We start from the raw sequence: 21,879 nt of genomic DNA on the forward strand, positions 1-21,879 counted from the left end.
AAACCATGATTGCTCTTGTAGTTGTCACCTTTGATCTGTTTTCTAAAATCCTTGATAGAAATGTGACAGAGATATGAGCTCCCTTTACTTCAGAAAAATCCTAACTACCTTACACCAAATTAACTGTCATTAAACATACTTTTACTCAGAAACTTCTTTTATGATATTTAACATCATGCAACATTAAATAGGTTATTTTATTGAGTTCCACTTTTGTGCAACTAACACTGATGTGTTCTGGGAAAAACCAAGATGACTCACAATCACTAATAGTCCTGGAGCGAAGGTCCACTTAACCCAATGGAAGGCACCAACTCTATTTAGTGCTACTACTTCAAATAATGGTGTAAGTCCAGAAAGAGTCTGAAACTGTCTTGTGGTTTCTCTCTTCCCTTTGCCTCTTACATATTCCCTTACCCACTTCATTGCTGTGTATTATTTTAAGGTAATAAAATCCAGAAATTCTCCTAGAAAGCTATAAGCATTCAAAGAAAGACACCTCTATTATTTTTACTCCTAGATTAATTTTGAAATTTTAAAAGCCAAGCAAAATTTCACTTGTTAAAGTTACAAAAACAGGCAAAACTGGTCTGTTATAGTTTCAAGTACGGAAGTGGTTGCTATCGCTAGGGGTGAGGGTAACTAGTGATTGAAAGGAAACAACGTAGGTTTCTGGAGTACTGGTAATGTTTCGTTTCTTAATCTAGGTGCAGGTGTTTTCAGTTTATAAAAACTCATTAAACTTGCATATATTTTTCTATAACTACATGCCAATAAAGTTTACAAATAAACAATTATGGAACTACATTTTTAATTCAAATCATAGGAACAATAACATTCTTTTTATCAAATTAAAAGACCGAAGAGTCAAAATTAAACAGTCATTAAAATAAACAAAATTTACTTTCACAAACTTTTTAAAACCTGAAAGTACTGGCCTTATACTTCTCTCTCACATAAAAAGGTACCACTACTAACCTGGAGGGCAAACCAGCTGGGGCATGTCCATGTTTTGTGTTGGATTCATAGGCTGTGCAGATACAATGGCAGGATCAAGTGTCTGGTTTTCAAAATCCAGCATTGAATCCTACAGGTTAAGTTAGGATAGAATAAAGTCAAATAATATAAACACTTAAACTTTCTGTTACAGTGTTTGACTAAAATGAACATACCTGTATGAAATTATAGGGACCCTGCATTTGTGCCATAAGGTCTTGTACTCGCTGTCTTCTCACAAGGGGATCTGCCTGAGCCACTGGAGTCAAAGAGTGGGGCTCTGGTACTGAAGGGGATGCAGCCTGGGGTTGCTGCTGGAGTGAATTTACCACCTAAGGTAGAAAAAAAAAGGATAAGAAGGAATAGGAGAGCAAAAAAGCTCCACTCACTACCATCATGACGGGTTCCCCAAACTACATATACCATCTATACCATTAACAGAACAGGCTTTAATGCAGTTACCCAAATGGACTACATTTATGCCAAATTTAACATTCTGAAAAATGTCATCACTTCTACAGTGTTTCAGTTCCGTAAGACCACTACGTAGCATTTCATGTTGATTGATTGATTGATTGATTTTGAGACGGAATCTAGCTCTGTAGCTCAGGCTGGAGAGCAGTGGCGGAATCTCGGCTCACTGCAACATCCATCTCCCAGGTTCAAGCAATTCTCCTGCCTCAGCCTCCCAAGTAGCTGGGATTACAGGCACCCATCACCACACCCGGCTAATTTTTGTATTTTTAGTAGAGACAGGGTTTCACACCATGTTGGCCAGGCTGGTCTTGAACTCCTGATCTTGTGACCCACCTGCCTCGGCCTCCCAAGTGCTGGGAATACAGGCATGAGCCACCATGCCCAGCCTCAGATTTATTTTATAAGCTGCTCTCAAAGAAAGATTACCTGTGTTTACATCTTAATGTATTTTTCTTAAAACTGTTAGGTCTTCTACAGTAACTGGATTTATATATCTATGTCAAATATATATCTATCTCACAACCTGGTACATAGCACTCAAGAAATGTTAGCTATTATTATCATTAAGATTTGGGTTTTTCCCATTTCATTTTCTCAGCCAACACCATAGGATCAAGCTTTACCAACTCATCTAAACTGCTACAGAAGCCAAAGCTCACTCTATTAGCTTTTTCCCAGCTCTAATAATTTCCTCTGGTTATTGTTCTTAGTAATTCCCTACTCTGCAAGGAAATCCTATCTTTTATTACATCAAATTTATATTATTCTGTCTGGATTTAAAACTGGACAGGTCATACTGGTTGAAAGTAGGCAAAATCAGCTATTCCCTTCACAAACAACACAGATAAAAATCGCTACCAAAGCGAAACCAACAATCTGTGTAATACCAACTTCAGGATGCTCCAAAAATTCGTGGAATCTCATATGGATAGCCTTTAGAAAGGCCCACCTACCATATACAAAGAACAAACCATACTGGCACAGTGGTAAGTAGCATGCTCTTCTCAAATAAAATCCAAAAAATACTTAACTACAAAGCACTGTATACTGCTTCCCAACTTCTTCCTACCATGTCAATATTTACCTTGCATTCTATGTTCGATAAAACAAATATGCTAATAGTTCATTTCTACTTCTACATCCATGCTAATACGTCCCTATTACCTGGCTCCCCTAAAAACATATATCCCATCTACTTAGTCAAGGCTCAATGGGTTTGTACACCTCATATATACAGCTGACACTTGAACAACATGGGCTTGAACTGCACAGGTTCACTTATCTACCAGTACTCTTGAGATGTGAAACACCTGTATATATGTGGGTCCCGCAGATACATGGCACAACTTGAGTATGAGCAGATTTCGGTGTGTGGGAGTGTCCTAAAACCAATGCCCCGGTATAACAAGGAACAACTGTAAATCACCATTCTACTAATCTTTTTGATTGATTTCTCTTCTAATCCTCCTATAACATTTCTGAACTGCATTCTTTAATTCAGCAAATATACACTATTTTGTTGGGACTTCCTGAGCAGTATTTTCATCCCAAGTACCTTTCTGGGTAAGTGCCTACTCTCTTTATCTTATCAATGAGACATTTTGGTGCTCCAATAGAGGGATGAAGTTGCTGGCACAATTATAACATCTATGGGCCAGGCGCAGTGGCTCATGACTGTAATCCCAGCACTTTGGGAGGCTGAAGCAGGCAGATCACTTGAGGGGAGGAGTTCAAGACCAGCCTGGCCAAAATGGTGAAACCCCATCTCTACTGGGCAAGAGTGAGACTCTCAAAAAAAAAAAAAAAATCTTTGCAATCTCTTTGAAAAATGGGTTTTTCTCTTCTTCTTTTGAGACAGAGTCTCTGTCAACCAGGCTGGAATGCAGTGGCACGATCTCAGCTCACTACAACTTCCGTCTCCCCAGTTCAAGTGATTCTCGTACCTCGGCCTCCCACGTAGCTGGGATACAGGCATGCACCACGACGCCTAGGTTTTTGTTTGTTTTTGAAGTACAGACAGGGTTTCACCATGTTGGCCAGGCTGATCTCAAATTCTTGGCCTCATGTGATCCACCTGCCTCAGCCCCACAAAATGCTGGGGTTACAGGAATGAGCCACCGTGCCCGGCCAAGAGAATGGTCTTGATATAAGAATAACATATTAAAAAGAAAAGCATATTACCCTCAGCTTACAGCTATTTTCCTGCACTTTGGGGGTGTAAAGAAAGACATCTAAAAGAAGATCAAAAGGAAGGCGAGGACCAATTGGTAAGGTTTTTGGAATGTATCTTACAGGTAACAAGGCATCACTGAGAGCCTCAAATACAAGTAACTTAAAGCTAACTTTTCCAATAATTAAGTTGTGACAATGAATAGGATGGTCCGGAGGCAGTCAGAGGAGTAATATGAAGAGAGTCACTGAACTAGACATGAGGACCCGAAAAAAATCATCATCAGTTGAGAGACAGCATTAGAAAACACTAGCGGAAGTCTACAGCCTGGTGACCAAACAGCATTAGGGTAAAGGAGGAGTGCAAGATGACACCCCTAAAACATAGCTATCAGTGTGGGAGCCCAGATTTTTACAGAGCAACCTAATTTCAGTAAGAGACAAATCATGGTAACAGATTAATCCACAAATAACTTTGTATAAAATAATTTTTCTAAATTGGTTCAGCAAAGCAGTGATCCTATTAAACATCCACAGGGATAAACATTCATTTTTTTGAAGTAACAGTCTGGTGTAATGGGTTTGTTATTATAATAAATGTACTAATAATGCAAAAAACAATCTTAATTTGTTCTCAGTAGAGATAAAAATTACTAACTGAAGACAAAGACAACAACTTTGCAATACAGAGAACTCTTACCTCAACCGTTTCAACTGTCCACTCATCTACCTGCTCCTTTTCACCACTGGTGAACTGTGTTTCTGCCATGAACTGTCTATTTACATACTGCAAAGCAAAGTAAATGTTTGAGACAGTTGTTTGAGAGGCAGCAAAGTAAAGGCAGCATTAAATTAAAATCATACCTCTGTTGATTCAACTTCACTTTGCTCAGTGTACTCTTCTGCTGGCTCAGGTTCTAAGAGGTTAAAAAATGGTGCAAAACAAAAGGATTTTTAGGTCAGTGATACTACTCTACTCTGTGTGATACTGGTAGATACACATCATTATACATTTGTCTAAACCCAGAGAATTATAACACTAAGAGTAAACCCAAATGTAAACCATGGACTTTGGGTGATAATAATGTGTCGGTGTGGGTTTATCCATTGTTAACAAATGTACCACTCTGGTGGGGGGGATGCTGACAATGAGGGAGGCTGTGCATCTGTGAGGGTAGAAAGTAAATGAGAAATCTCTACACCTTCTGTTCAGTTTTGCTGTGAGCCTAAAACTGCTCTAAAAAATAAAGTCGGCCCGGTACAGTGGCTGACGTCTGTAATCCCAGCACTTTGGAAGGCCAAGACAGGTGGATCACCCGAGGTCAGGAGTTCGAGACCAACCTGGTGAAACCTCATCTCTACTAAAAATACAAAAAATTAGCCGGGCATGGTGGCGGACGCCTGTAATCCCAGCTACTCAGGAGGCTGAGGCAGGAGAATCGCTTGAACCTGGGAGATGGAGGTTGCAGTGAGCCGAGATCAGGCCATTGCACTCCAACCTGGGAAACAAGAGCAAAACTCCATCTCAAAAAAAAAAATAAAAAATAAAAATAAAGTCTATTTTTAGAAATGATGCCATAAAGTGTAATAAATCTTTTTTAAAGTTAAGAATTCAACTAGGCCAGGTGCGGTGGCTTGCGCCTGTAATCCCACCACTTTGGGAGGCCGAGGCGGGGGGATCACCTGAGGTCAGGAGCTTGAGACCAGCCTCCAACATGGCGAAACCCCATCTCTACTAAAACTACAAAAATTAGCCAGACATGGTGGTGTGTGCCTGTAATACCAGCTACTGGGAAGGCTGAGGCACAAGAATCGCTTGAACCCGGGAGGCAGAGGTTGCAGCAAGCTGAGATCGCGCCACTGCACTCCAGCCTGGGTGACAGAGTGAGACTCAGTGCTCCCTGACCCCACCAAAAAAGAATTCAACTTAAAGCCGGGAATGGTGGCTCACGCCTATAATCTCAGGACTTTGGGAGGCCAATGCGGGCGGATCACTTGAGGTCAGGAGTTTGAGACCAGCCTGGCCGATACGGTGAAACCCTGTCTCTACTAAAGATACAAAAAAATCGAGTCAGGTATGGTGGCATGCACCTGTAATCCCAGCTACTCGAGAGGCTAAGGCAGGAGAATTGCTTGACCCTTGGAGGCGGAAACTGCAGTGAGCCAAGATCACGTGACTACACTCCAGCTTGGGCGACAGAGCTAGACTCTGACTCAAAAAAAAAAAAGGGCTGGGTGCGGTGGCTCACGCCTGTAATCCCAGCACTTTGGGAGGCCAAGGCGGGTAGATAACCTGAGGTCAGGAGTTCGAGACCAGCCTGACCAATGACCAACATGGTGAAACCCCGTCTCTACTGAAAATAGAAAAAATTAGCCTGGGGTGGTGGTGTGCCTGTAGTCCCCACTACTCAGGAGCTTGAGGCAGGATAATCGCTTGAACCCGGGAGGCAGAGGTTGCAGTGAGCCAGGATCACACCACTGCACTCCAGCCTGGGTGACAGATAGGGACTCTGTCTCAAAAAAAAAAAAAAAAAAAAAAAAACAATTCAACTTAAATTCCAAATAAGTAAATAGTTTGCCATCACATAATCTGAATTTACTTACAAACTTATTTATAAAGTTAATTAACAGTGTTTTATATTTTAGAAAGTTTTCTTTACCATTTATTCCAGAATTACTTTAGGTTCAACAGTAGCTATTTCAGATCATGTATAATGCAAATAAAGAGCTACTATATTAAAAGCCCTCTCCCGTCTCATAAGTAATAGTATAAAGCAACATACAGATTAAAAATCTTAATTTACTTAGTAAAGTGGTAAGAGGGGGAAAAAGATTGTCTTATATTAATCTCCAACTATTAATTCCACCAATGTACAATCTTCGCTTCTAGTTTCAACCTACTAGCTACCAGTTACTAAGTGCTTACCATGTGCCAGGCACTGTATACACACTTGACATATTTTCTAAATGGGGAACCTGAGGTACAAGAGTTTCACTAACTTGCCCAAAGTTACAGAGGTAGTAAGTGTTGAAGCCAAGATTTAAATTCAGGCACTCTGATTCTAACAAAATTTATACTCCAATGTTTCCTTGTATTCAGAATTTTACTCCTCAACATAAAAGAGTTATCATAAAAGTATTCACAGTTAAGTGTCTAGCTATATAATTAGTGTTGTGCTACATGACAAAATTAACTGGAAAAGACCCCTTGCCTTGGAGGAATTTATAGTTCAAGATTATGGAGTTATAATCTCCCCACGATTAAAACAAAACAAAAGCAACTCATACTATTCATCCAATGCACTGGCATGGTAAATAGCAAATCTGGGCATGTCAGACAGAAACCTATTTGAAAATTCTTGTAACAGTTGGCCCTCACCCATACTCCTGCCCATCAATACTACTGCAAAAGAACTATCAGTTTATAATAGTGATCAAGACTAGTAAGACAAATGACTAAAACTAAGTTAAGTGTATAGTTTAAACTTGTAGCAAAATCAAATAAAACCAGGACCCTAAACTAAAGTTGATATCCACCTAATACTCACCAGCTTCAGGTACCTGGTCTTCAACTGCAGGTGCTGAGGCTGCCTCTTCTTCCTCACACAACCCATTCTGGTGGTTGTGGGTGCTGTCAAAGTAGTTTGACTGAAAAACACGCTCAACAATTTCCTTCAGAACTTTATCTAAGAAAAAGAACATGAATTATAATGTAAGACTTATCTGAGGATGCCTGGCTTGAAGAAGATCCAACATTCTATAAAATATTGTGATTAAAAAATAACTGTTATTAAAACACATATACACATAAAAAGATTACATTTCACCAAGAACAGAAGAATGATAGGGAACAAGAAGAATGTAGTTACATTAAACTTTATGGGGTTTTTGTTTGTTTGTTTGTTTTTGAGATACAGTCTTGCTCTGAAACTCTGAAACCCGGGCTGGAGTGCAGTGGCGTTATCTCAGCTCACTGCAACCTCTGCCCCCCAGATTCAAGCAATTCTTGTTCCTCAGCCTCCCAAGTAGCTGAGATTACAGGCGTGTGCCACCACGTCCAGCCAATTTTTGTATTTTTAGTAGAGGCGAGGTTTCACCATGTTGCCTAGTGAAGGTCTGACCTCAGGCGATATGCCCACCTCGGCTTCCCAAAGGGCTGGGATTAACAGGCATGAGCCACCATGCCCGGCCTGAACTTTATGTATTTTAAGTAAACTAATTAGGTGAAAAAAGATGACATTTAACATTTATTCATTCAAAAGTATTTATTCACCACCTACTACACATTAGACAATATGCTAGGCACTGGGAAAACAAAAAGATATGTAAAGACACAATATGTCCCCTCAATAAGCTTATGGTCTAACAGAAGTGGTATCAAATACAACTACAAAAAACTTACATCTGTGAAAAGTACTACATAGAAGTACAATGGACTGGACCCAATCAGAGTGAGGCCACAAAAGGCTTTCCTAGGTAAGTGCTGCAAGAGTTGAAATCTAGAAGAGTAGAGGGGAAGAAGTGTTTCAAGGCAGAAGAAAGAACATTACAAAGTCCTATACAAAAGATGTCAAATACAAGAAAAGGAAAGGAAGCCATTGTGGCTAAAATACAGGGAATAAAGAAAAAGCATAGGGAAAGATGTGGCTGGAGAAACTGGTAAAAGCCAGACCATGAATGTCCTTGAAGTTAAGGACAAACTTATATAAAATAAAACTGAGATGAAGCCACTAAAGATTTTAAAGAGGGAGAGGGGTGGATTCAGTTAAGCAACTGCATCAGACAAGAGAAAGGTATAAAAGTAGAAGAGAAAGAAGTAGACAATCGAAAGATATTTAAAAACAAACAAAAACTATCAGAATTTGGCATACCAGGATATTTTTAAAAAGAGCAGGGCAGGGGGGAGATGTATAAAGAGTTATTACTTTCAATTTCCTTGGCTTGTATATTATTAATAGATACATACTAGGGCCACTCCCTGATAGGTCACTGTAAAGAAAAATAAAATTTTGAGGACCATATGGTATCAAAAGCATTGAGAAATTAATCCTAATAAACTACCAACAACTCTTTAGATAATGAACACTTCATATGTTCTCCTTATTTCACTTCAGCGGCTCCTGGCTCAAAACTGTTTTCAAGAAGTTATAGATACAAATCAAATGTACATAAAAACACTAATTTGGGTATATTAGTACCTTTCCATTATAAAGATTAGTACCTTTCCATTGTAAAGATGTTACATTCCTAAGATGTGGGAACAAGATTAGGTAGAAAATAACCCCAAAACAAGCTATAAGCTTAAAGGTTTAATAACACCTGTTACTCTTCAACAATACTCATGAAAATCTGATGAAGCTTGACCTAAAACTACTTTTTTAAGCTAACAAGCTTATACATATAGAACTTGCAGAACTAAAAGCAAAAAGGTAAACACATATTGTACAAAGAAATACAGACCAGAGTAAAAGTTAACAAACCAAGAAAATTATTTCTTAAATGAAGAAAGGACAGACAAGGACTGGCACCCATTTCCTTAAAGCAAATATACTCTTCTAAATTTTGCCAATTAAAGCTCATATCATTTTGGTGATTAAAGCTTATAATCCAATCTGATTTCTTTTCAACCAATAGCTAAAAATGCATAAATACAGATACTTTCATTTTATGTTCAAAAATCTACCTTCCTAATGCAACCTTATAAATGGCAAAGATAAGAATCTATTCCCTAGTTTCACAGAAGGCTAAAAACATAAGTTCCTAGCTTACTGAAGGAGTGAAACATAAATGTCCCTTTTTAAAAACATCAGTTCACAGTTACATGTTTGAGAATAAGGAGCTCACAAAGAAAACTAGACCAAGTATCAGCATATTTTAAATACAGAAAAAAATTAACATCCTCAAATTAGCAGATGTCTAAGACAAACTAAATAAAAACTTAGGCAATAACCATGAGCAGAATGTATGAAATGTAGTAATTGTTTCACAAAACTTCAGCCATAAAACAAACAGTCCCTATCTATTACCAAAAGCTGTGGAAAGTCAATCTGATGTTAATCTGTCCACCTCAAACACAGTTAAGTTACATACAAGACCATGTGAAGTTAGGACTATCATATTCCCAGTTTTAGTTGTTTGTTGCTGGTGTTCTGATTTCCACATTACAGATTAAACACACAAAGAAACAAAAAAGAAATCAAACAGTAAATAGCAGATGAATGTTATGTATACATTTCTAAATTTTATTCAATTAATATTAATTTTAAATAGGAAAACTAGCTGGGCGCAGTGGCTCACACCTGTAATCCCAGCACTTTGAGAGGCCCAGGCAGGTGAATCATTTGCGGTAAGGAGTTCGAGACCAGCCTGGCCTACATGGCGAAACCCTGTCTCTACTAAAAATACAAAAAGTAGCCAGGTGTGGTGGCACATGCCTGTAATCCCAGCTACTCAGGAGGCTGAGGTGATAGAATCACTTGAACCCGGGAGGCAGAAGTTGCAGTGAGCTGAGATCATGCCACTACACTCCAACCTGGGCAACAGAGTAGACTATGTCTCCAAAAAAAAATTTAAAAAAAAAAAAAAAGAAAACTAATTTTTTTCTTCCAAGTGAACTATAAACATAGGAAAATTAATTTTTCAAGATTCCTAGTTATAAAATCAAAGTTATCAGTGATACTCACAGGTGGTTCCACATACAGGTTTTTCCTTCCCCTCCAGCAGGTCCCACAGGTGAATGGAGGCATGTTCATACTGTTCATTCAACCTTTTAATAGTAAATAGCTAATTAATAACCTTTCAGTTGTCAACTTAAATACTCAGAAGTTGCTATTATCAAATACCACGAATACCTCAAGCTCATGTCCCGTTCAGGATCTACTAGCTTATAGAATTCATCCAACAATGACAACTCCTCTTCGGACAATATTGGCACTCCATTCAAACCTTGTTTCAGGTCAGTCCGCACTTCATCATCTCCCAATTTGTCCAAAACATACTGTAGCTCAAGTACAGTTTTTAAACGTTTCTGTTCAGCTTCTTCTCTCATAAGCTGCTCCCGACGTGCTGTCTTCTTTATTGTTTTCTGAATCTGCAAAACAATATAAACGTAAAACACCAAAATTAGTTATATAGAACTTAGTTCAATCCATTTCAGGTCCAGCTTAAATAAGACATGTTTTACTCAATGAGTGAGATATGACCCCAATACACAAAAGGATGATTCCTGACTTACAGTTTTAAACATAATCTATTTTAAGCAATTGTTAACAATTCAGAACAGCTCTTTCCCTAGAAGGTATTTTACTACTGAAATATTACTGATGAAACAATGTGTTTGGGGCTTGTTTCAAAATAATCTAGAGGGCAAAGGGAGCGAGGAAATGAATGTGCATTTATATGAAATACGATTGACCATGAGATGATAAATATACAAGCTGGGTACAGGTACAAAGAGTTTCATTGTATTGTTTTCTTTAGTTAGGTATATATGTCTGAAGTTTTTCATTATGCATATAAAAAGTAAAAATTTTATGAATTTAGAAATTATACAGAAGTGTAAAGGCCTAGGCCAATTAAAAAAGAATCCCAACCACAGCAACAATAAAAATCTTACCTCGATCTAGCTCCTCTATGGGCAAATGACCCAAAGTTCTAACTTCAAGTATCTACTAATGACTCACAAGGAAATGCCAAAAACCCACAAGTGCCCCTTTGCCCCAAATAATCTGCTGCCAGTCTCAGAAAGACATTCCATCTTACTGAAAAGAGTGCCTAATTTGTTTTTATGAATAAGATGATGCTGGTGGAGAAAAACAGATAAAGCTAAGTATGAATGTATTTTTCCCACATTCTTTTTTTTCTTTCCTGGAAAGGCTGAAAGGAAAGCATCAGCCAAACTCAATTATTTCTCTCCCTCTCCTGTGTATCTAACATGAGGTTGGGAACAGAGGAAGGCTAGTCTTTTCAAAAGCCATGGCAGTGTTCTCCTTTCCACTTTTTCCCCTTTCTCAAGCCTCACTAGGATGAACCAAGACACAGAAAACCAAAATAGGGACATTTGAAACCTATACTAAAGGGAAAAACGGGGAAGGAGACCTGGGAAGAACGATGAAGGCTGCAATAACAAGACAAATCTATAATGGTAACAGAGTGTGCAGAATAAATATCTTAGCAATAAATGGCAAGTGATAGCTACAGTGAGCTGAGACCATGCTACTGCACTCCAGCCTGGGTGAAACAGTGAGACTGTCTCAAAAAAAAAAAAATCTTATTTTTTAAAAAAATAATTTTAAAAAAGTTTTTTGAGGCAAGGTCTATGTTTCCAAGGCTGGTCTTGGGTCTTGAACTCCTGGCCTCAAGCGATCCTCTCACCTTGGCCTCCTAAATACTAGGATTACAGGTATAAGCCACCATGACCAGCCAGGAAGGTGTTTTTTGTTTGTTTGTTGAGATGGAGTCTCACTGTTGCCCAGGAGTGCAGTGGCACGATCTTGGCTCACTGACACCTCTACCTCCCGAGTTCAAGTAATTCTCCTGCCTCAGCCTCCTGGGATTACAGGTGTGTGCTGCCACGCCCGGCTAATTTTTGTATTTTTAGCAGAGACAGGGTTTCACTATGTTGGCCAGGCTGGTCTCGAACTCCTGACCTCAGGTGATCCACCCACCTCGGCCTCCCAAAGTGCTGGGGTTACAGGCGTGAGCAACCACACCCTGCCCAGGAAGGTCTTTATAGGTAGGTGGAGGCAGGAAACATAGGAAGAGGGGCAGGAATGTGAAAGGAAGTTAACAAAGCAAAAGAAGATAAGAAAAAAAGCTATTCTGTATGAAATGAACAGTTCAAGAAGGAAAAAGGTGAAAAGGTAGGCCGGAGCCACACTAAAGAAGTTATCGAATGCTTAACAGAAAGCATGTTTAATAATTGTGGAAAGTATACCAAAGGATCAAAGATAAATAAAAGCTCTGCTAATGAAGTTAAAGCTCAGAGAAAAGTCCTGAAAATACCAAAGTGTTACAAGAGAAGCAAAAAAGGACACAGGTATTTTCATTACACAGTGATAGTAACTTCCAAAATAGATGTTACATTAAACTGTATAGCAATCCTGCTTCTATTTTTAAAAAAGTAAGAAAAGAAATTGGGCAGGGTTCATTAAGCTAAGTGGAATAAATCTCTCCTTTGGTGCTATGGTCTGAATGCATCCCCTAAAACTCAAGTGTTGGAAACTTAACCCTCCCAACGCAATAGTGTTGGGAGGGTGGGCCTTTTGGGAGCTATTTAGAATGAATTAATACTACTATAAAAAGAGCTTGCAGGAGTATGATCACTCTCTCTTGCCCTTAAGCCTTCTGCCACCAGGTGAGGACACAGTAATGCAGCAAGATGCTGGTACCTTGATCTTGGACTTCCCAGCATCCAGCAGTGTGAGAAACAAATTTCTGTTCTTTATATAAATTATCCAGTCTCAGGCATTCCATTATAGTAACACAAAGTTGACTAAGACACCAGGTACAAAATTAAATTACTTTTTTTGTTTTCAGTAAAGATTTTCCTTCCCTAATCAGATGTAATAAGTAATTCTAAGATTAAGTACTTGAAGCTAGGCACGTTGGCTCATGCCTGTAATCCCAACACTTTAGGAGGCTGAGGCAGGCCGATCACCTGAGGGGTCAAGAGTTTGAGACAAGCCTGGCTGACATGGTGAAACCCCGTCCCTACTAAAAATTAAAAAATTAGGCTGGCATGATGGCGCAGGTCTGTAGTCCCAGTTACTCAGGAGGCAGAGGTTGCAGTGAGCTGAGATAGTGGCACTGCACTCCAGCCTGGGCAACAGAGCAAGACTCTGTCTCAAAACAAAACAAACAAAAAAAGGATTAAGTGCTTGAAATGTATTAGTTATGCATCAAATACTGTTCTAAGCACAACCCTATGAGGTAGGTACAGTTATTATCACCATTTTACAGATTAGAAAACCACGGCACTGTGATGGCCTCTGCCCATTAGCCCCCTTTCTATCCTACTGGATCTGTTTCTCTCGAAAACCTTGACTAATACAAGAACAGTAAAATTAAGTAACTCATCCATGGTCAAACTACAAAGTCAAGTCACAAAATTAGGATTCAACTGGGCAGTCTGCTTCTAGAATCCGATCTCTTAATCCCTACACTGCATTGTCTCATATAATAAACTGTTTTTTGTTTCAGCAAATTAGAGGCAACTATAGTCACACATTACTTAACAAGGATACATTCTGAGAAATATGTCAGTAGGGAATTTCATCATTGTGCAAACATGGAGTGTACTTACACAACCTAGATAATACAATCTACTACACACCTAGGCTATGTGGTATAGTATATTAGCTCCTAGACTACAAATGTGTACAGCATGTTACTGTACTGACTACTGTAGGCAACTGTAACACGGAGGTATCTGTATATCTAAACATAGAATAGGTACAGTAAAAATACAGTATTACAATGTTATGGGACCATCATCATATATGTGGTCCACAGTTGACTGAAACATCATCATGGAGTACATGCCTGTATTTCAATGTTATTAGTCTTCTCTAAAGAAGATGACACTTATTCAGATGGCTTAATTTTCTGGCCTCAACAAATTATCTGACTTTGCTTGCATTTAACTTTTGTCCTTATTCCCAAAGGTTTTTGTCACATCAAAAACCCACTACTAAGTTGGATCGAGTGCTGATATAGGAGCACATCAGTTTGCCATACCCCTTAAGGTTCCTAAAGCAGAGAATAATTACCAATTATATAAACGAGCCTCTTTATTTTCTGACAGTTTAAATTGTGAGTCATTAGACATAAGGAACATGGTAAATAAAAAACATTTATGTATGTATGTCTAATGACTATCTGATTTTTATGTATTTGCAGAACTAACATTTTAAACCAATGAGACCTTTAGCATAGCTACTATACATGTTTGTCAAATCTCAAACTTGGTCCTTTTAAAACAGTTTTTAAATTTAATTTTTTTTTAGAGATGGGGTTTTATCACGTTGCCCAGGCCGAAGTGCAGTGGCTATTCACAGGAACAATCATATGCACTGCAGCTGTGAACTCTTGGCCTCAACCTATTGAGGAGCCAGGGCTGCAAGCACATGCCACCGCCCCCAGTTTCAAACTTAGCATTTTTAAAAGACATCTTTCAGGTGTTACACTAAACGTTACAGAATGTGAAGGCATCTTAGATATAATTGGATACAACTGTCTCACCTTGCAGAGAGCTTATCAGTAGTAATGGAAGGACTAAAACCCAAAGAAACAACAGAAGTATTTCATAAATATGTATACTTTCTTTTACTTACATCTTGACTTAGTGCCATGAAACTCCTCTGTAATTCTTTTGCAAACTCCAAATTATTTGTGACTTCCTGGTACTTAGAAACGGCATCCTAAAATGACAAAGAACCCAAACTTTACTGGAAAGACAAAAAACCACAAAATTAATTTTTCTATTTAAAATCGTCTAAAATAAAAATATAACATCTTTACCAGCTGATCTTGATTAAGCCTTTCCCCTTTGTTCATTCGTTCCTGGTAATCATCAAGCTTACCCTATATTAAAAGAAAAAAGAATTACATTCCGTTTTGAAGGTATATACCAGCTTAAGCATGCTTGACAAAACCCTCACAATCCTCTAAGTTTGTCTCAAATTTTGCCTTAAATAAACTTTTAAGATATATTCCAGTTTAAGTACATAAAAAAAATTTTTTTTGAGACAGAGTTTCGCTCTTGTCACCCAGGCTAGAGTGCAATGGCACAATCTCGTCTCAATGCAACCTCTGCCTCCCACGTTCAAGCTATTCTACTGCATCAGCCCCTAAAATAGCTGGGATTACAGGCACTCACCATCACGCCCAGCTAATTTTTTTGTATTTTTTGTAGAGACAGGGTTTCACCATGTGGCCAGGCTGGTCTCAAACTCCTGACCTCAGGTGATCCACTTGCCTCGGCCTCCCAAAATGCTAGGATTACAGGCATGAGCCACCGCGCCCAGCCTAAGTACATAAAACTTTTTAGATATACTCCAACCATTGCTGAATGATATCAAAGGCTGTATTGTAAACCAGTGGCACACCATTATTCATTCTTTAGCTTAATCAAGAAAAGAGTATTAGATGGACTAGGCATATGGCTCCTACCCACATGGGTAAGGGCCACAATTTGGTTAGGATCCTGCTTATACCCAAGTGAGCATATCAGACATTTATCAAGTTAAATTTTTGCCTCTCCCTCTCCCCACAGTAAGAATTCATGTGACTAGGTGATATAAGAGTATTTTTAGGCTGAACGCAGTGGCTCACACCTGTAATCCCAGCACTTTGGGAGGCCGAGGTGGGCGGATCACCTGAGGTTGGGAGTTCGAGACCAGCCTGACCAACATGGAGAAACTTCGTCTCTACTAAAAATACAAAATTAGCTGGGCATGGTGGTGCATGCCTGTAATCCCAGCTACTCAGGAGGCTGAGGCAGGAGAATCACTTGAACCCAGGAGGCGGAGGCTGCAGTGAGCCAAGATCGTGCCATTGCACTCTAGCCTGGGCAACAAGAGTGAAATTTTGTCTCAAAAAAAAAAAAGAGCATTTTTTTCGGGCCAGGCACAGTGGCTCCCGCCTGTAATCCCAGCACTCTGGAAGGCCAAGGTGGGTGGATCACTTGAGGTCAGGAGTTTAAGACCAGCCTAGCCAACATGATGAAACCCCATCTCTACCAAAAAATACAAAAATTAGCTGGGTATGGTGGTGCGAGCCTGTAGTCCCAGCTACTAGGGAGACTGAGGTGGGACAATCACTTGAACCCTGGAGGTGAAGGCTGCAGTTAGCTGAAATAATGCCAAAACTCCAGCCTGGGCGACAGAGTGAGAACGCTGCTCCCCACCTCGGGGGGGGGGGGGGGGAAAGTATTTTTTTCCTGAATAAACTCATGGGGATATTGTCTTTAATGTACTTCATCCATTTATCTTGAACAAGATAGCTACCACCTCACTAGTACACAAGTCAACAGCTTTGCTTTGTTAGTTCAAGGGTGAGGATAGAAAACTAACATCTGGTTTAAGATCACATTTTCTTGCTAAGATTAAAACTTTGCAGGTTTCCCAGGCTACTATTAGGTAAGACCCCACAGATATTCAGGTAATGCAACAGAGTCACAAACTGTTATTACTGTAAAGGTCAGAGGACAGGGAATGAGGATAAATCTAAATTAACAGGACAACACTTAATCCCAATAAATTATGAACATACATAGTTCCTTACCCCCTTACCAATAATAAAATTGTGAAACAAAGTACAAAGTTAAATTCTAATAAAGGGCATTCAGAAACCACAGAAGCCAGTTTAAAAGCAATGGTAATAAGTTTTGTTTTTTCTTTTCTTTTTTTTTTTTTTTAGGTCAAATGATCATTTTCTTTGTACCATAAACAAATGTCAACTTGCCTAGCCATTCTACCCCAAATTCAAAACCCTACCACAATTCCTTCATAACACTGGAGGTAAATAAAACCAAGATAATTACTAAGACACTAAAGGCTTTTAATAGTACCCAATTTTATTATTAGATGAACTATTTCACACCATCTATAAGCCTCCAAATAAACAGGTATAAAATTTCAGTCTACTGATTTGAGAGAAAAAAAAAAGTTTTTTACACTGATATGACAGACCTGACCCCAGGTGCAGAAGATATGTCCAATTACCTCACAATACTCTGAGGATCAACAGATAGTTCATTCTCTTTTTAAAAAGGGAAGAAAAGGGAAGACTCATAAGCTTGGGAAGCTAAAAAGTTTTAAAATAAAAAATTTTATTTGTTTAAAGGGTAGGCTATTTTTAAGAAATAAAAAACTAGACCAGGCCCGGTGGCTCGCACCTGTAATCCCAGCATTTTGGGAGGCCAATGTCGGCAGATAACAAGGTCAGGAGTTCGAGACCAGCCCGGCCAACATTGTGAAACCCTGTCTCTACCAAAAATACAAAAATTAGCCGGGCGTGGTGGTGCGCACCTGTAATCCCAGCTACTTAGAAGGCTGAGGCAGGAGAATCGCTTGAACCCGGGAGGCAGAGGTTGCAGTGAGTCGAGATCATGCCACTGCACTCCAGCCTGGGACAAAGCAAGACTCCATCTAAAAAAAAAAAAGAAAAAACTAAGTTTTGAATTTATGATTTAGGATACTCCAAAATAATAATATTATAATCACAATTCCTCTATTTAAAAATATACAAACAGAAAATATGCAAATAGGACGGCCTAAAGTTCAGTGCTAGTCCACAGTTCATTATTACTGAACAAAAGAAATGCTGTTATTAACTTATACCTGATATGTATTATCTTCCTTTTTTTTTCTACAGTATTGCATATTTTTCAAGAAAATTGTTGCTAAATTTAGAAATACACCATACATCCCTCATGGGGTAGAGTTTATTTATCTAACCAAAATGGACATAGAATCAAACTCCTAAAAAATGCTTGTGTAGAGATGAAAATAAAAAAGATAAACAATAAAAAAGTTAAGAATGGTACCTGAGTGGTAAAATCATAGCTGGAGCTGTGTTCTTTTTGCTTTGTTTTATACACTTAACTACTGTGCAATGAACATATAGTTTGTATAATGAAAACAATAAGAATTCCATGCAATAGAAAAGATATTAAAATTGACAGACTTCAGTACATTGTCAGGACTCTCACCAATAACAATCCTTAATTATGAACCTATACTATCCTATAGTAGGACAAGCTATCCTAGAGTAGAAAATCTCCAATTTTCTACACAATAACAAATTTAGAATTCATCCAAAACGAGAGCTATCACAGATTATGTTTTCCAAAGATAGCTACAAAATCTGTATGCAGTCTCACATACTGTTCTACAATGTGACCTTGGCACTACTCCATTAACAACTAGTCTACTTCCCCTGCCATTGTACCTGAGTGAGCTTCAACCAAGAGTACTGTGTAAGTGATGCTGTATGATTTCCAAGGCTGAGTCATAAAAGCAATCCATCTCTGCCTTGTATTTGGAGTCTTGAGCCATCATACAAATACAGTAACTCTGAGACTGCCACATCATGAGGAAGCCATGCCATGAAGAAAGGCCTCTTGCTTCTGATCAGCAATCCCTGTGGTTCTACTCATTTTAGTCCAAGCAACAAACATATGAATGAACAAGTCTTAGTCTTCCCACGAGGCCCCCAGTGTCATCAAACAGAAACATCAAAACTCCTGTGTGCCCTGTCTGAATCCCTGAGAGGCAGAATCTTTGTGCATAAGAAAATCATGGTTTTAATCCCTTAAATTTTGGATTAATCTGTTACACGGCAATAACTGGAACAAGGTTAAAGGGGAAATGAAAAGAAAGGGAAACAGCCAGTATGTGAAACTCAGCTTCACGGTACACATCTTCATGGAACATTATGACAAAAGAAAGTATGCAAAAAGAACTCTGCATATAATGAGAACACATGGACACAGGAAGGGGAACATCACACACCAGGGACTGTTCTGGGGTGGGGAGAGGGGGGAGGGATAGCATTAGGAGATATACCTAATGCTAAATGACGAGTTAATGAGTGCAGCACACCAACATGGCACATGTATACATATGTAACAAACCTGCACATTGTGCACATGTACCCTAAAACTTAAAAAAAAAAAAAAGAACTCTGCATAGTCAAAATAAAGATCTATACATTATGGCCAGGCATGATTGCTCACGCCTGCAATCCCAGCACTTTGGGAGGCCAAGGCAGGAGGATCACTTGAGGCCAGGAGTTCAAGACCAGCCTGGACAACATAGTGAGAACCTGTCTCTACAAAAAATTTAAAAATTACCGAGGCGTGGAAATTTTTTAACTTAGTGCCTATGGTCCTAGCTACTTGGGAGGCTGAGACAGGATGATCACGAGACCATGAGTTGGAAGTCGCAATATCCACGACTGCTCTCCAGCCTAGGTGACAGCACAGTATCTTGGCCAATAAAAAAAAAAAAAAAAAATTGTGCATTTTATTAAAGCTCATATGCCTATTTACTCTGATTTAGTATTACTATTAACATATTTCTCATGTTTCAATCCAAGAACTGAGATTTTTAAAAGGTGAAGAACTGATGAGTTTACTGTAAGGAAAGAAGTATGTAAATCATAACTGAACAATCTCAAGAATCTTTTACAGAATTTTCAAAGAGCAGACCACAGTTCCTTATACCCAGCGAATTGAATTGATCAATCAAAAAAATGTAGTAAATCAAAGGTACAGGTCCCGACACCATGGCTCACACCTGTAATCCCAACACTTTGGGGGCCAAGGCAGGCGGATCACTTGAGGTCAGGAGTTCAAGACCATCTTGGCCAACATGACAAAATCTCGTCTCTACTAAAATTACAAAAATCAGCTGGGCCTGGTGGCACGAACCTGTAATCCCAGCTACTCAGGAAGCTGAGGCACGGGAATCACTTGAACCCAGGAGGCGGAGACTACACTGAGTCGAGATTGTGTCACTGCATTCCAGCCTGGGAAACAGAGTAAGACGGTCTAAAAAAAAAAAAAAATGGTGTGGTGTGGTGGCTCACGCCTGTAATGCCAGCACTTCGGGAGGCCCAGGCGGGTGGATCACGAGGTCAAGAGTTGGAGACCAGCCTGGCCAACATGGTGAAACCCTATCTCTACTGAAAAAAAAAAAAAAAAAAAAAAAAATGCAAAAATTAGCCAGGCATGGTGGCGCATGCTTGTAGTCCCAGCTACTCGGGAGGCTGAGGTTGCAGTGAGCCAAGATCACGCCACTGCACTCCAGCGTGGACAAGAGAGTGAGACTCCATCTCAAAAAAACAAATAAAAAAGCTGACCAGGCACTGTGGCTCACGCCTGTAATTCCAGCACTTTGGGAGGCCGAGGCAGGCGAATCACAAGGTCAGGAGTTTGAGACCAGCCTGGCCAATATGGTGAAACCCCATCTCTACTAAAAATACAAAAATGAGCTGGGCATGGTGGCAGGCACCTGTAATCCCAGCTACTTGGGAGGCCAAGGCAGGAGAACTGCTTGAATCCGGGAGGCAGAAGGTGCAGAGAGCCAAGATCGTGCCACTGCACTCCAGCCTGGGTGACAGGGCAAGAATCTGTCTCAAAAAAAATAAAAAATAAATAAATAAAAATAAATTAAAAAGGTACAGAAACTATAGGTCTTGGCCGAGCACAGTGGCTCACACCTATAATCCTAGCACTTTAGCACTTCAAGAGGCCAAGGTGAGGAAACTATCTGAGCTCAAGAGTAGGAGTTCAAGACCAGCCCAGGCAACATGGCAAAACCTGTCTCTGAAAAAAATACAAAAATTAGCCGGGCCTGGTGGTGCGCACCAGCAGTCCCAGGAGGTGCAGGTAGGAGGATCATTGAGTCTGGGGAGGTTGAGGCTACAGTGAGTAGCCTCAACGTGTGATCGTGCTACCACACTCCAGCCTGACCAAGCGTGAGATCAAAAGAAACTACAGGTCATCCATATAACATTTTTCTAACCACAATAAAAAAAGTTTCATCATAGCATTACACATGTTCTTCCATGGCTGTTAACACTTTCTACACTACTATTATAAATATCCTATCCCCTGTCCTTGCTTAAGATTCAGGAAAACAGGATCCTAAGTCTGATCAAAGTTTCTAAGAAACAGCACTCATATGAGGAAATACCAAAACTTATTAAGAAAACTGCAGGATGACAATAAAAACTTAATTAAAAGGCACTAGTTTTTCCCTTATCAGTAAAATATAGGATTTCCTGATCTCTCAGCTATTGAGGTATACAAAGAACTTTATCACCATGGAATCTGAGCTGGGAGGGACTTTGTTTTATTATTATATATAATCAGATCTCTGCAGAGCAGAGACCCTATGTTGGTTTAGGTCAGTGATTTTTAAAACTGTGGGCCCCAAACCAGCAACATCAGCATCAACTGGTGAATTGTTAGAAACACAAATTCTCAGGCACTACCCCAGACCTACTGAATCAGAAACTCAGTGGTGGTTGGGGGAACCCAGCAATTTGTAGTTGGTACTGAGTCTTCTGGGTGATTGTGACGCATACTTAAGTTTGAGAAACACTCATCTCGTTCAAATACATTGTAATTAACTTGTAATAGCCCAGTAGAACCTGGAAATAAATTATTCTGAATCAAACATACGACATGATTAGTGACCTTAAAAACCATTATATGGGGCCGGGCGC

The 21,879-nt window shown here is 39.4% G+C and overlaps 1 protein-coding gene across 2 annotated transcripts in view; it reads right to left on the reverse strand.

Annotated features, from left to right (window-relative positions):
• CAPRIN1 (cell cycle associated protein 1) overlaps positions 1-21,879 on the reverse strand; it is a 51,826-nt gene that overhangs the window by 11,920 nt on the left and 18,027 nt on the right. For both annotated transcript variants that reach the window (XM_058446316.1, XM_032166297.2), the window contains exons 3-11: positions 15,163-15,225; positions 14,976-15,062; positions 10,494-10,732; positions 10,326-10,408; positions 7,191-7,328; positions 4,507-4,559; positions 4,343-4,429; positions 1,173-1,328; positions 979-1,087 (exon numbers count right to left, since the gene is read on the reverse strand). In XM_058446316.1, the coding sequence (XP_058302299.1) occupies positions 979-1,087; positions 1,173-1,328; positions 4,343-4,429; positions 4,507-4,559; positions 7,191-7,328; positions 10,326-10,408; positions 10,494-10,732; positions 14,976-15,062; positions 15,163-15,225 (1,015 nt within the window). The remainder of the gene's footprint in view (positions 1-978; positions 1,088-1,172; positions 1,329-4,342; positions 4,430-4,506; positions 4,560-7,190; positions 7,329-10,325; positions 10,409-10,493; positions 10,733-14,975; positions 15,063-15,162; positions 15,226-21,879) is intronic.

The sequence above is a fragment of the Hylobates moloch genome, unplaced genomic scaffold, assembly GCF_009828535.3.
Source record: "Hylobates moloch isolate HMO894 unplaced genomic scaffold, HMol_V3 SCAFFOLD_11, whole genome shotgun sequence".
In the NCBI taxonomy this organism is placed as follows: domain Eukaryota; kingdom Metazoa; phylum Chordata; class Mammalia; order Primates; family Hylobatidae; genus Hylobates; species Hylobates moloch.